This window comes from Dromaius novaehollandiae, chromosome 16, assembly GCF_036370855.1.
Source record: "Dromaius novaehollandiae isolate bDroNov1 chromosome 16, bDroNov1.hap1, whole genome shotgun sequence".
Lineage (NCBI taxonomy): Eukaryota > Metazoa > Chordata > Aves > Casuariiformes > Dromaiidae > Dromaius > Dromaius novaehollandiae.
Genome location: NC_088113.1, coordinates 12,861,357 through 12,877,001, shown reverse-complemented (window position 1 = coordinate 12,877,001; position 15,645 = coordinate 12,861,357). Strand labels below are relative to the sequence as shown.

Here is a 15,645-nt window from a genome sequence, read left to right as displayed (position 1 = left end):
ATTGCCAGAATTGCTGTGGTTTTTTCATGTGTGTTCAAGAAAACCTTCTTTAGAAAACATTCAAATTCTTTCCCCCATCTTTCAGTCTATGTGGTCAAATAAAATGTATAGAAAACACAACAAAAAGTCCCAGTAGAGTGTAAGGGTGTAAGGTAGCAGTTTATTCACCAAGAAATTAGGAATTATGGTTCCCAGAGCAATCAAAATTTGGCCATGTTTGGCATTGTGTTTGATATTAGGGCATAAGAACTATATAGTGTATAAAACTTACACTGCTTAACAAAAGTTGATAAGGAAATAGTTAATTCCCTTACAGTTATGCAGTTAGTATACACACCCACCAGATGGAGCTTCTGGCACCAGTGGAAAATTCCAGAAATCTAGCAAGAATGAGAAGTGTGTGAATGAGTTAGGAGATCCCTGTCTGCTGGACTGCAGAAGATATTTTTTTAACCTTTAAGAAAATGAATGGAAAGTAAGAAAGATCAGCCTTATTGATTCCTCTCACTTGGATCCCTGGTCGTCTTCCACTGAAGTCCTTCCTCTGTGGTGGAACATTGGAGCTCTTAGTGCAAGAGTCACCAGGTTGAAGCTAGACAGTAAACTCCAAAAAATCTGAGATAAAACAGAGAATTTAATAAAACCTTGCTGAAGATTGCTCTTTCTGTGGTTATATGCACGTTAACTTTTCTGCCTAAGAATTTCCTGCAAAGGGATTTTCTTAAGTGGGTTTTTTTTAGTACCAGACTTTAGATGAACTTACCATCTCCCCACCCCCAAAGGAATATTTACATAGTATAAAAGTCAAAAAAAGAAGGGCAACCTACCAATGTCCAGGAAGGCAGGGTGAACTGTCCTTTTTTATTTGTTTGACATACAACTTAGTTTTCTTTTTCTCTTTTTTTTTTTTTTTTTTTGAAGATAGCTGACTTAACTAATCTCTGAAGTGATTTTTAAATCCTTTTTAAAATCTTTTTTTGATGAAGGGAAACTATTTTCAGAAATATTTCGACTGGGAGGGGAGTTGAGGGTCGTTATGTACATAATGCTGTAAAGGTCATAAAATGGATTAACCAGATACTGAAAAACATTTGTTAATTTCCTTCAGTTCCAGTTATCTTACTTTTAAAACTGTCAGATTTCTTCTTCTTTTTTTTTTTTTTTTTAAGAGGGTTTGATTTTTGATTTTCAGTTTGCATCTTTCTAAAGTGCCTAGTCCTGTTCTGAATATAGTTAAAAGTTAAAGGACCATCAGACCTGGGGACTTGTGCTCAATGATGTGCTACCTTAAGTGTGTACTTAAGTGCAACGTCCAGCATGGCAGCTATGCACACAGGATTACCTGGTTGGAGTTAGATGTGCTTAGGCATAAGTTAGCTTAAGACCATGATGTTACATGGATAAAAGCTTGGTGTTGCAGATGCCTGAACTGCTGATGATGTAGAGGTGCTCTGTGTTTAAAATGTCGCCATGAGAATAGTGTGCATGCTATTACAGCCTCTATCCTAGGACTATAGCAGACTTGAAAAATGAAGCATTAGTTGTCTGGCATTTCAGATGTGCTGCGTAACTGTAAATCTCATTACCTTCACAGGAGATGTGGGTGCACAGCCCCTCTGAAAATTAGGCCACAAATGCTTGAATATGGAGGAGAGAAAAGAGTCCAACAGAAGAAAGAGAAAACACTTGATGTAAGCCAGTGATAGCTGTGTTGGGAGTCAACTGTTCAGTCAGCGTAGGGGGGGAGATATTCAGGTGCAGTTCTTGCCATCTGAAGGAAGTTTTTTGTCAATTTTTGGTTCTCCCAGCTTCTCTGTTCTTGCTGCTTCTCCCTGATGTTTCTGCTCCTGTTATTTTTGATCTGCTTACTCTCCCTTGTGCCATCTTTCTGCTCCCTGGCCATCGCTCTTCCTTGCTCGAGTGTCTTGGAATTTTCAGGTCCCAGAGTCCCAGCCTCTATGTGGCCACAGGGACAGACTGTTGTTTTCCCCTTGGGAATATAAAGCATTATATAGGATCACTTAACCTCCCTATGCGAGAGAGGCTGTAATTTCTATTGCTGTGGGAACCATAGGGTTTTGTCTTTATTTTTTTCTTGTATTTTTAAAAATCTCACTCATGTTGTATTAACAGTCTTCTGTGCAAATCTACTTTCATGGCTGGCTTTTTAGAGCACGCTACTGAATGCAGTCAACTAGGCAAGTCATTAGAAGCAGAACTTATTTTAAATGCAGTTGGAACAGCGAGTCTTAAGCCAAAAACCTAAAAAACTAACAAGGTTACTTCATTGAGTTGAGGAACATGCAGCTGCTGTCATCTCTGATAAACATTATTATGTTGCACTTTTATATGTAAGCCAAGAACCTCTTTAACTTAAAATGCTAGGAAAATGAAGACTAAGGAAAAATAACTTTTAGATTATACAAACTCAGAAAAATGCCAGAAGCTGCGTGATCCTGGTCTGCAACACCATGCAGGGATAACATAATCAGTCTTTGGGAAGCCCAGTATGAGATAAAGTAGTTTCCTGTGCTCAATATTCATATTTTCAGGCTGATGCACTAATTGTCACTAACTCGCTATCAAGTGAGTTCAGTCCTCATCTAGAAGTGCGCTTTCTGCAACGAGGGTTCAGTGGGAGAGAGGTAATTTGGACTTGACAGAGGGACTCATTTTCCTTCCTAGCTGGAAGATGATCCATTATGAAGGATAAATAATTTTCTTCCAGCAAACATTTTTCTAAAATAAGATAACACATCATTCCTGTATAGTTGAAGATACGGCCAATGGTGGTGTTAAAACACATGCAGTGTTCAGTTTTGCTTCAGAATGTGAATTTTTTTAAGAATATCTTTTTAAATTTCTTAAAACATTTTAGTATTATCTGTTAAAGCCATACTTGCTAAAGAAAAATAATCTGTACTTCAAGCTGTGGATGCTCTCAGTCTAAATGAGATAAACTGAGATAAAAATCTAACACTTTTAAAGTACAAAAATCTATTATCTGGAAAATTAATAATAAGTGACTCACCAAATGTTGCTTTTATAAACTTTAGATTTGGTTGTTCCTGACTTCATGATGCTGAAGTTGTCTTGTGTTTCCAATCTGTCCAAAACTGAATTTCCATCCATGGATGATAGGCGTTAAAGAGGTATCAGGTGTCTTCCTCTAGAAGCGTAATTATTTACATGCCATTACCCCCAAGAGTTTACTTCAGATGCTCCTACTAGCAGCTGTGTAACTGAAAACTTTCATCCAAATACTTCCCAAATGAATGTATTTCCTTAGGGTTGTGGCTGACAGCCATGTCACCTGTTTGGTCTCCCACGGTCTTGTAATTTAAGGTGGGACTGTGTTTGTAGGTGAACCTTCTAGGAAAAATTACCTGTGCAAGGAAGTGCTGTTGCTAGAGTGTACTTTACCTATAGAGTGCAGCTGGCCTACAGCTGTGCTGCAGGTACTGATAGTTCAGATGAGATGTAAACTGAGGCCCTAACCATTTATGACAAAAGCTTCTATGAAATGTGAATAGGAGCACTTGTCTTGGTATCCTGCTGGATTTTTGACTTGAGTAACTTGATTACTGGGTATCAATATTCCTCAGGTAGCATCACCTAGAGGAATCTGTTTAAACCGTAAACCTGCTAAGTTTCTGCAGCACTGTTAACCTTGCTGGATTACACTTCACAGTAGCTCCCTGTCAGTAAAGGTACCGTACATGTGGTTTATAATGAGCTTTGGAGTCCTTCACAATGAAACGTACTTTATAAATGTAAGATTGCCCTTATTACATTTCTTATCTCTTGTCTTTAACGCTTTGTTTTGTACAGCAGGATATGATCCTTCTTCTATGTCCGGGCTTTGGCCTCACACAGTAGGTGTAATATAATCGCTGAGGTGGGCGTTCTGGAAGGAGAATTATTTTTGGAGGCTTTTGCATGAAACTTGTCCAATGAGTCTGAGACGCCCAAGCACCATTAATTTTGGAGGTAAATGCCTCATAATATATACTGAATAGAATGGGAAAAGTTAAGATTTTCATTTGGTGAAGTATGGGCAAAACATAGTTGAAAGGATAGTTCTGTTTGCTTCTGACATTGGGACGCTGCACTTAAAGGAACACCAACTTGAACTCTAGAAAAATTGGGGACGAGGGAGACATTGAGCTTCAAATCTCCCTGGCAGCTTCACTGGATTGTAATTAGATTCCTGGTTTAAATTTTTTCCCCTCTATTTTGGTTTATTAAGACCAACAGAGGCAAAAATGAAAGATTTGGACTATGGGAGAAATGGTAAGACTGCCTGAAAGTAGTCTCCTGTTAAAATAACCTGGGAAGAACTTGTGGCTTGTAATATGAGAGTTAAAAGACAAAATTGTAATTTAAGTTGGATGTCCCTTTAAGTTATTCCTTGGAAATTGACATTTCTAATTTGAATCACAATTTAAATGTTTAATTTTGGAAGTTTAACTAATATGTTTTTATTGAGATATTTTCTATCATTTGTATATAAATTGGTCTGTCAAAGTGGGCTGGAATATGTCTAATGGAGGGGAGGGAGGGATACTGTAGTTAAACAAAAAAGCCAAAAGAAAAAAAAAACAAATGAAAGAAAATACAACAATTACTTCCCAAAAGGATTCTAAAAAAAATGACAGATTTTAAATGTCAGTACTTGCCTTGGAAAACAATCATTTGCATGGAATATATTATTTAATTTAAATTTTATTCATAGTATTGTTATTGGAGCAAAACCAGATTACCAATGAAATTGTAAAGATAATGTACATTTAAAAAGTTAATAAGTTGTTTGATATAGTAAACAACAGTAATGTAGTATTGGCACACAGCCAGTAGAGAAATTAAATTATTTTAAAGATTCGCAGTGTCTGAGTTGCACTGGTCATGTTGATCCTGGATTTTCATTGCTTCCTGATATCAGTGATAGCTGTTATTGAGAAATATCTAATATTTTAAAACAAGCTGTCTAGCAGAGAGCTATCTCGTACTTTTTAATTGTTATTTTTAGCAAAATCTGAATTTTATGCACTAACCTGTTACCAAACTGCATGCATTTTTATATGATTACGCTGTGTTTCACTTCGCTGCAGCCCTTCCCTTTTAGTGTTATCATGAATATTAAGAAATTTGGTTTTGAATTACTAGAATGAAAAATGTGTGATCATAAGACATACCTAACAAAGGCAATGGCCTAGAGTAGTGGGTTTAAGTCAAGGGGGAGGGATATATTACACAGGGAAAAAGCAGGTTTTTAGAATAAGGGTTTGAAACATTGCTTTTTCTGTAGGAAAAAGATGGAGTATTGCATGCTGGGAACAAGTGCTTTCCATAAGGTAGCTAAATTTTAAAAGTACATTTGTTTCATTTTGTTTTAGGCTTTAATTAAGTATCTTATTCTAATCTAGTAATTTTGTCCTTTCTGCAGTTTTCATTTTGATTAGACATCTGCAAAACTCTCTTCTAAACAAAAACTCAAAAAACCCCCCTGGGCCACAACTACAGTTCAGCATACTTCTGAAACTTTGCTCAATGTGTACAGAAGAGTATTTAAATATTAGTAATAGCATAAATTTTGTCTGTGGTCTGTTTTGTTTTCCATTATTCTGGAAATGCAGATATTAACCCTGATAAGTTTAAAGATGTGAATGTGTTGGATGACTAAAGAGAAATGATCAAAAGTAAAACAATATTTTATAACATAGACTTGATTGAAACGTGTCTTAAAAAAAAAAATCAGGATTGCTGTCAGCAGAAGCTCCCTGCAAACAGTAAAAATTTTTCCTTTGTTCTTGTGAATACTGCAAGACATAACATATGTAGAGAAAGTTTGAGCAGATGAGTCACGGCTTACTCCAGTACCTGCAGTTAAACGTTTTGGCCTGGTTTCCTGAGGAAACAAAGCTTATACAATTTTTCAGACTGTGGCTTGTCTCTTATTCCTCTCCCCCACCTCTGAAAAAAGTTGGCCAATTGCATCCAAATTTGATAGAGATGGAGGTCTGAAAAGATTAAAGAAAGAAAAGAGTTGCATTAAATACAGATCTCCAGTAAGAGAAGAAACTAGGATTTGAACACAACTGTTTCCTTCACAACTCTCTCCTGTCAGCCTGTTCTTTCAATTGGATGTAGCAGTGCCAAGTGGCTGCTGAAACTCTCTGTGGGAGAAGTTGTAAGGGGGAGGGGAGAGAAACCATACTGCTTAGGCATGAGATTTTAGGGGGTTGACTTTTGAATGTTGGATGTGCGCCGACTGCTGAGGTGCCACTTAGGTGTTGTGCATAGAGTTAAATCTACCAACTTGCCTGTCGTTATCTAATGCAGAGCTAGCAGAGGGTTATGAAGGAAAGAGAAGCAGCAGCAAATTGTATCTTGGCTTAGTATTTGAAGTGTTGAGCTCCAAATGAGAGTTGTTGGTGCCTGACTGAGTGCATGTATAGTATGTTATTCCATGGAATACAATATTATTACAGGTACAGCAGCAGCTCATGATGCCCCGTAAAGCTTTTCTTTCCCAGAAAGAAAAGCAGGCTCGTGCCAGGGAAAGGGATATGTTAAAAAAGAGGAGGAGGCGACAAGACTATCTCAAAAGAAGCGTGGAGCCGCAGAGAAATACAGAAACAATAAAATGGCACAGGGATGATGAGAAGAGGAGAGAAAATGAGCAAGTTAAGGACAAAGATATCAAGAAGCGGTGGAGACAGGATGAGAGAGAACGACGAAGGAATGTGGACGCTATGAATTGGCGCAGGGAAGATGAGAAGAGGGAAAATGAGCGAGGTAAGGACCAAGAAGCCAAGAACCAGCAAAGAAAGGATGAGGAGGAGAGGGGAAAAGAACGACGGAAGGACGGACCTTTTGAAGCAGCAGAGGGATGATGGGGAGAGGGAAAAGGATAGAGTAAGAACAGTTCCATTTTATAAGCATATGCAGAAATAACAGAAAATGTGTGTCATTTAGTTACAAATGTATAAGAAATGGGCTTTCATGAATTACAGTTCTCGCAGAGCTAATTATGTTAATAGCACAAGATCAATCTGGGTATAGATGCATACAAACTCAGGAAGTCGTAATGGGATAGAGAAGGCTGGGTTTACACATTGCTTTTGAAATTGTCTGTTTTGCACACATGCTCACACCTAATACTTTCTTGAACAATGTAGTTGGTAATACTGAGTTTCAGATCACCAAGAAGTTCAGGTTTTCTCAGTCTTCATAATATTAAAAAATGACAGCATTAGCAAGGAAAGGGTCAACCAAATGTGTTCATGAGAGAAGGTAAAACAGTGACATTTTTTCATAATGTGCCCAAGAGGTGGTTGTTATATCGCATCCCCAGTTTTCATTCCAAGAGAAGTTATGTTACGAAAGTTGTATAGAAGTGTAAATTTCAGAGAGTGCTTTAAGAAGTACTCAGTTCAAGAGATGTGTATTTCAGTGTGGTTAGATCTAAAGTGCTGGCATCTCAAAAAATCTGTAAAATGGACAAACAGGAGATGTTTACATAAAAGTATGTAGACACATTTTCAAACTGCATTTTTGTTAAATTTTATACAGGACTTCTTTTATCTGGAGTTACAAAATGTTTTGCAATAGCCATAAGATGTGAGCTGTAGGCTTAAGAACTGGCAACAGATTTATACTGGGTGACAGTCTAGTTCTTTGGAGTACTCAGACTCTCATCAGCTGGAAATCTAAACCAATTCAGAAATTAGAGCCCTTGGAGTAAAAAGGATGGTGCCTCTGTCAAACATGATGGCAGTTTGCTCCTATATTTACAGATGGGGATGTTGCAGCCCTTGTTCTTGGAAGATTGAGCTTCTTTGCCTGCAGGGTATTCGCAATAAACATTGGGGGAAGGGGTTGTCACACTTAATTATTGGTGAAATAGTGCCTCTTCTAAACAGTAGTAGACTTCCAAGCAGTAGTTGACTTTGGTATCTGGAAATCAGCAACTAATTCAATTGTCTTCATCTTTTGAATTTTCTGTCTTTAACCTTGAGACTAAAGAACTATGCTAATTTTTTTAACTCCACAAAGGTGGTTTGGCACTCCTGTTTTGAGTAAGTTGTGATGAGGCAACCTGGAAGAACATAGCCACAATAACAAAGTGAAGAGTTGTGTTATTAATATTAATAAGATTACTAACTCCTATGTGGCTATGTACTTCTAATTCTTTTTATTATTCTACAAAACCAAAATGTTCAACCTATGGAATGTGCATAAGGCATTTTTTTTTTTTAGTGCTGATTGTTCCAAATAATCCTAAAAATTTTAGCCTCTTTTTTGAGGGGGAAGGCCAAAGGATATATGTTGCTTATTTGAAGTAAGTTTATGTATTTCATTCTGAAGGAAGAATGCTTTCCTTAAATGAGTTACCAGCTTTCTATCCCCATGTTCTTGCCAATATAAGGATTTCATTACAGCCCTAGGAACCATTAGTTTGTAAAACAGAGTATCGCTGTGAATTGATAAATGCATGTCAAGAAAAAATATATTTGCTTTCAGGAGTCACTCTTTATTCTGTCACTTCTTTCTCTGTTTTCCTTCTTTTCTAATTTTCACTTATTTGCTAAGAAAGTTTTGTCTTGTAGTCATCCTTTTCTCAATTGACTGCACGTTCCAACTGATCTCTTCCCAGCTCTAAGAACTTAGCAGAGGAACTTGGAGCTGTGTTCATAAAATTCCCAAAGGAAGTAAATGGAATAGCCAGATAATGGTATTAGAGGAAGAATTGAGAAGTTACTATCAATTTTGACATCACATACTTTAAAAAAAAAAAAAAATCCACTGGCTCAGTTTCCCCCCAGAGTACAGTTACTTCATCTATGCGTTCATGCTTGAGATGCCTAAATAAAAATAAAATGTGTTAGAGACCAGTTTTTGTTCATAGCTTTTGGGGATTTCATAACTTTTGGAAGTGCCATTTCACAGTGATGCTCTTTATAAACTGTTGAGTGAAAACACCTTCTTCAATGAAATGTTTAGGGTCATAGGCTTAGCTCATCTGCAGTTCTGTGCTTGCTGGAAATGGTATAGTTCTCAGTTATGCATAAAAAGATAACCTACATTAGTTCCCCCGTGCTGTCTTGGTTCCTTTATGCAGCAAGATTTTTCTCCAGATTATTTCTTTAGATCTTTAAGCTACTTCTGGATGAAAACCACAATTTTACTAACAGTACTGTGACATTAGTAATTTATTATGCTTTCTGCTTGTTAGAACTGTAGCAAAGCTCAATCATCAAACAAGCGTATTAAGCACTTTGAATAATGTCCAAAAAAAAATCATGAGAAAGATTTGGAATATTGGTTGAAGATTTTAGTTGAGAGAAAAAGGCTGTTTTGTTCTGAAACTGATGCATCTTTTGCAGAATCGTAGTAGTAGTGTTACCTTGTGGGTGTTTTCAACCTATATACTAGAAGATCCTCGATCTCCTTATTCTAGGTAAGGTTGGCAGAGCTAACATCTGTTACCTGATAATATTAAAGATAGGATGCTGCAAGGCAGTTCTTGAGAGGAGGTCCAGAATACAAAAGACTCATTGGAGAATTAAGTTTCTAGTTACACTAAAATAGAAACAAGTTTTTGAGTTTAAAGACAAGTGGAAGCTGCTGCTCATGTTCCTTTTTTTACCTCTAAGAATTTGGATGATGAGAGTTTGTTGTCACCACCTCCAGTGTCCTTTTCCCTCTCTCTTCTGCATGCATAACTTCCTGCAAGGTCATAGCTCTCAAGTTGTGAATACAACGTATTGTGTATGAGATCAGTGCTTCCCTCATAAGGAAGGACTGTTTGCATTGAGAAGAATATGTAGCATAAGAAAATGTTAACTGTTGTGATACAGAACTCTAGGACAGGTGTGCAGTATTGTATTTACATCCATTAATTTGTTGAGTAATTGCACAGTCATCTTTTACCTTCTCTTTTGAATCAGTTCTTCAGGTGGTTCCAGTCCCTTGGTAACCGAAATTTTAAAGGACTGAACTGTGTGGCTATAATTAATCTGAATGCTAAGGTGGAGTGCTTTAGCTGAACAGTGAGGATAGTTTATTTTTCTTAAGCACAAAAAAATGGTTTACGAAACACTCAAAAAGTAACATAGCAGGGGGATGTGTCAGATTTGACATTCTGGATGCCTTTAAAATAGTGACTGTAAGTACTAGTAAAAGTAGCAAGTTGGTGAAGAGGTAATTTGGAGTTGAAAATCACAATGAGCCTATCTAGACGCTAAAATCTGTAAAGAAAAGGTATGTTGAAGAATTTGGGGTTGGCTAAAACTCCTGCATGACTATCCTGTCATTAATCTACATGATAGACTATTTTCTTTCCGCTTTTTTGTTATGTATCATAAAAATGAGCAGTCCAGATCTTCTGTATCTTGGGTATTTGTGCTGTTAAGTTGCTAAACTAAGCAGAAATCTTTTCTAGGAATGGACTTCTTCCTCCTGTTCCCTTGGATTATGTTTTTTTTCCTGAATATTGTTCACAGTAGTGCTTCTGAGAGCATTTCAAGGGGTTATGCAATTTTTTTCTCCTACTGTCTTTTTTTTCCCCTGACTGTGGCTAACAAGCTCATAAAATTGAGTCAAGAAAAATCCCTTTGCTGTGAAGCAATAGCAACCTTGAAGAGATCTGTTTTTTATTATAGTCTTGAACCCAAGCTCCTTGCTAAAGAAGCCTTTGATTTTGACAGAATGAAGCACAATGTTGTTGGCTCTTCTGACCTACAGTTTTAGTTGCTCTCCTAAAACTTGGTCATAATTGCTATTAAAATCAATCGGCCTATATTATGTTCTGGCCCATTCTCATTTCAGGATGTGATTCTGTTGAGTGAACTGAACTGCTGTTTCCTGCAGACTTCTCAAGTTGTAAAGTTGTTGTAGTCAGTTCACATCCTAATTTTGAGCCTGTAAGGTATACATACCAGAACTGCAATTGAGAATTAATTCTTCCCTCCTGGGCCTTCCTTCTTGGGACTTCAGAGCCTGTTAAAAGCCCCAAAAGAGTGCTTCAGTTGTCCTGAGCACCATGTACATACTTTAAAGTTGTGAGACTCCTGAACTCAGTTTGTGAACTCAGTTTCGTTGTGAGACTCCTGAACACCCATCTTCTACAGGGGTGCAGATTTAACAAAACAAGTCTGTTAACAGTTTTTCCTCCACTTAACTAGCAAATAACTGTAACTGTAATGACCTGAAAACATTCCTTGTACCTTTCCCTCTCTAGTTGTTGTGTTTTTTTTTTTTTTTTTTTTCTCTCTCAAATGTGCTTGAGACTAGGCAGACTCTTTTCTATCTCCAGCTGGTCTTTTGGCTCAAGATGGTGCTTGTTTAATCAGAGAATTCTTCATTCAGGCCTTTTTCTTAACCTGTGTGCTCTACCTGGGAAACTTACCTTTTGTTCATGCTTTGCATAGTGGCTTTTATCCATAGCAGTGGAATAGGACTGCATGAAGTTGGACTAAAACATTTGCATCCCCAGAATGGGAAAATATGAAATCAAAATGCAATAAAAATACTTTCTAATTTAGTAATAATATTTTGCTGTTTTATAGGTTGTTTTAACCACTTATATTTGGCAACTAAAGTGTTCTAGGAATCAGTACCTGGCCTTGGAACAGACCTTTATGCTAGGTACTGCATAAATACAGAGCAAAAGGTCCCAAATATCTCTTACACAGTTATTTTGCTTGTTTTACAGTTACTTTTTGCCTGGTATAGTTGGACCTTTTTGTGTGAAAACATACTAAAGATGAGAGAGATCTTGTTATTAGGTCAGTCCATCTAATTTTTTCAGAATTTCCTAGAACTAAGTTGGTGAGTTACTCATTTTCTTAAGCACCTGAAGGTACTACCTAGATACTTTTGGTAAGGACGTTATCAGTCCTTACATTCTTTCCACCCAGCTTTTCAATGTAGATTGATGTGTAATTCAGTTTAGGAACAAGGGCTTCCCAGTGTATTTGTAGGTGGAACGCAAGTCTAGAATTAGGAGAGAGAGGGTAACACAAACTGAATTCTGTTTTTGAATTATGAGCTTAGAAATCCATGGTTGACTGACAGGCAGCTCTTACTGTTCCAGATACTTTAGGATGATAAAAATATTCAGGTTTCTCTCTGCAGAATTACTTTTGGTGAACATACATGTGATCATCTTGACTTACTTTTCTGTGAGTGTGTGTACAGATAAACATTCCTTTACAGAGAATCAGTGCTATAATGTAGTAAATATCTAAGGCTTGCTGTGCAGTGATAAATAGGACAGAGTAGAAATATACAGGAAAATAATAAAAATTAGTTATGCTGTGGTTACCATAAAACAGAATACATGGAGATGTAGGGTGTCCCATTAGGTGGAATATTGGGTGGAATTCTTGGATGAGTAGTGGCATTATCTCAGGATAACTCGGTTCCTCCTTTTCTTAAAAACAATTGCTGTTTCCTTTGAAAGCTACTTTGAGATCTCAGAGGGAAGTTCTGTACTAAGCCTGTAATATTAGGTAAGTAGTACTTTCCCTTGACCATCAGGGATTGGTAACTGATGCATGTGTGAAGCTTGGGCTGCTTGTGCCGAGGAGAAAGGCTTGTCTCTTACTTGTCTTTGCTGAAGTGCTGAGTATGTAAGACTGTCCACTTTGGGCATTTCATTAGAAAAAATAGGAGAAACGGCATTAACACAAGCAGCATTATTTTACAGAAGCATCAGCTGTGAGGATTTGTGACCCTCTGTAATGGGCATCTTCCCCTATTGGGGATGCTGCAGTGGTAGTTACAGTGCCAGATTAAAATACTAGTGAGTTTTGCCAGTACTGGATGCTGCAACCTCTACTATTACTTTGTGTTAAAGTAATTATTTGACTCTAAGCTTTGGAGCAGCAAGAAGCCCTGACAGTGAAACAGACATGTTCCAGGTGTCTTCTCTTAAACATCAGCTTTTGGTCAGATAAAAGATACCTTGTTTCAGAAATAACATTGGTTAAACCAATGATTTGAGAGACTTCTTAATCCCAGCTGTTTTAATGTGTACCTTTCAAGGATGTGCCAGCAGAGTGCTGTGTATATTTCAGTTAAAATTGAGGTACTTGTGTTGAAGAGAATGAAGATGGTAAAAGCTGTTTTTGTAGTCACAGACCTTTATAATATCAAGCTGTATCTGGCTTTCCACTAATTATGATTAAATGGTCAGGAGACTTCCTAAATTAAATGAACTGTACGTGTTTTTCAAATTTCAGGATGAGTTTTTTTGTTAAGATTTGCCAAGTTGGATTTTGGCTATCAAGCAGAATTTACAAAGGTTGATCTTCCAAGTGAAATAGTTTCCACGCTTGTTCAAATGATGAGTGTGTCCTACAAATTAATTTTTGTAAAGAGCTAGCATTGGATTCAATTTTCCAGATGTGAAAATCTAATTAAATTCTGTATATGGTGTGTTATGATAGGAAGATCTTGAAAAATATTCTTGTCTTTTAGATTTCCCTGTGAGGCAAGGGGAAGGGCAGAGGCAGTAAGATGGTGCAGATAACAATCAAGATCTTGTTTCCAGGCAGCCCTAGCTAACTTGTTTTCTTTATCACTTGCTGGGTTTACATCATGGTATGTTTTGCATGTCCAGGTGTATTGGACATACGCATTCAGAGAAAGTATTTAATTCTCTCAGAGATGAAGTTGCTAGTGGTATTTTGTTTTGAAATAAGCTATTTGTTAATAAGCATTATTTTGAGAATTGTAGCTGACTTACATATTTGTGAGTTTTTGTTCTGTATAGATAAATTCTGTGCTTACTCTCACTTTGTCATGAAAAAAAGTTTTCTTTACAATCACAATGAGTAGGTTCTTTAAAGGGGAACTTGGGTTGCAATAAAGCTTGCTGGAAGCTTTAAAATATGATGTCCTCATGCACTAATGTTTCTACAGTTCTTAATATGAACTTGGATTAACATAGGATAAAATTACAAGGATTTTATCTCCCTGGATTTGAAATTCACTTGAATATGTTTGTTCATATACTGAACATATCCAGCTGTGTTCATTGATATAGTTTTTGATGCAAATTGACCATGCAGCTAGCTATGAAGAAGCTATCAAAAGCACAGATATGTGAACCAAAGCAATATGATGAGCAGTGCTTATTCAACTGCCTTTAAAGAAAAGGAATTAGTGAAGCCATGGTTAATTTCTTGGCTACATTCATATTTTTTCACTCTTCGTCTATGGACTGCAGCAACAAGAGCTTTTAATAAATGAATTTTCTTGAGTTTAAACAAAGCATATGCTTATGCTGTGCGTTGAAAGCAAACCTGTGTTATTTTATTGTAACTAGTGTTCAGAGGCATGCTTACCAATTCTGTTTTGGGAAGAGAGGGAATAGAATGTTAAAGCAGAATGTTTCTTTCCACTTTGTGTGATCTGTATTTAAGGATACAAATCCAATCTGTGCACTATCCTGTCAGAGATGGGGGTGTCAGAATGGTATGTCTAGCCATACTTCATTAATAATATGTGGTATTTTTCTTTCCCATTAATGCAGTTTTAGTATCACAAAGGTCAGAGCTGTTTTAAATCAAGTCATGAAAAAAGTGACAGTGGGCTCAGCCTTGAAAGCTATTTCATATTGACTGGCCTAAGGAAAGAAACTGCAGATCAGAATTACTTTTTTGTTTTTAAATGTTAAGGTTCACTTACTACTTCAGCTAAATATAAAAAATAGAGAAAATGCTACTACTTGGGAATTGCAAGTAGGACACAACTATACTAAACCATTTGCTTTAAGCAATAGGCTAAGAGTTGAAATTCTTGGGCAACAGCTTTTTTTCCCATTATTAGTCTTTATCATCTTCCAAAGTAATTTGTTACTAGCACTCCCCAAAACTAGGATTGCTGATTCTCAGCCTGGTTATTAAATATTTTTAATTAACTATTCATGTTTTTAATGTGATACAGAGTCGTTCAATTTTGAGCTATATTAGCCACTGCTTTTACAACTGAAGCAAAATTGCAAAAAATAGTTTTCACTTCAGGAGATTTTAGTTCTATTTGTTGAAGCAACTAAATTAATTGTAATGTTGCCCTGAAATACATAAACATATATACATACTCTGTGATATTAATTTTTATTAATACAGTGATTCCTCAGCACAGATTCTTGCTTGCCAGGTAAATAGCCACTGCTATTTTCAAAAACTTTCTCACCATTTCTGTGCTTATAGTTTGTCATAAATGGTATTATTTTTATTTTACTTCATCGAATAGCACGCACAGTACAGTACAATAGCAAGATACAGCCTCTGCCCAGAGGTGCTCACATACTGGAATTGATACCACAGTATGGGCAAGGATGGGCCGAAAAGTGGGGAGAATTTAGCATGTCTGTAATTATTCATCAAAGCCTAATACACACTACAGAGATGCAAAATTTTATGTATGTTTATCTTTAAAGTGTTATGATTAACTTCTCTTCAATGTATGACTGTAAAAATGGGTCTTAGATGAGATGAGAAATGTGTCTTTCTGAGATGAGAAAGAAGAAAGGGACATGTGGATAAGTCTGGAACTAACTCAGAGAAACCTGATAAAGGGACCGTTACCTTGGATGCAGATTATGATAAAATAATTGGTTTGCTTGAATCA

At 36.7% G+C, this 15,645-nt stretch overlaps 2 protein-coding genes across 13 annotated transcripts in view; one reads left to right on the top strand and one right to left on the bottom strand.

The window, feature by feature from the left end:
* The window catches only part of ADNP (activity dependent neuroprotector homeobox), a 33,623-nt gene that overhangs the window by 6,934 nt on the left and 11,044 nt on the right, over positions 1-15,645 (top strand). For 5 of the 12 annotated variants that reach the window (XM_064521512.1, XM_064521515.1, XM_064521504.1 and 2 more), the window contains 3 exons: positions 3,832-3,990; positions 5,309-5,354; positions 6,492-6,798. The exons of 1 other annotated variant lie outside the window; for it this stretch is intronic. In XM_064521512.1, the coding sequence (XP_064377582.1) occupies positions 5,316-5,354; positions 6,492-6,798 (346 nt within the window). In that variant the 5' untranslated portion in view covers positions 3,832-3,990; positions 5,309-5,315. Of the gene's footprint in view, positions 1-1,594; positions 1,692-3,831; positions 3,991-5,308; positions 5,355-6,491; positions 6,799-15,645 lie in introns of all 12 variants that reach the window. 6 more of the 12 variants (XM_064521506.1, XM_064521507.1, XM_064521513.1 and 3 more) reach the window with 4 other exon arrangements.
* Positions 183-15,645, bottom strand: part of BCAS4 (breast carcinoma amplified sequence 4) — an 82,812-nt gene continuing 67,349 nt past the window's right edge. The window contains exons 8-9 of the mRNA XM_064521809.1: positions 3,032-3,169; positions 183-615 (exon numbers count right to left, since the gene is read on the bottom strand). Coding sequence (XP_064377879.1) covers positions 3,053-3,169 — 117 coding nt within the window. The 3' untranslated portion in view covers positions 183-615; positions 3,032-3,052. The remainder of the gene's footprint in view (positions 616-3,031; positions 3,170-15,645) is intronic.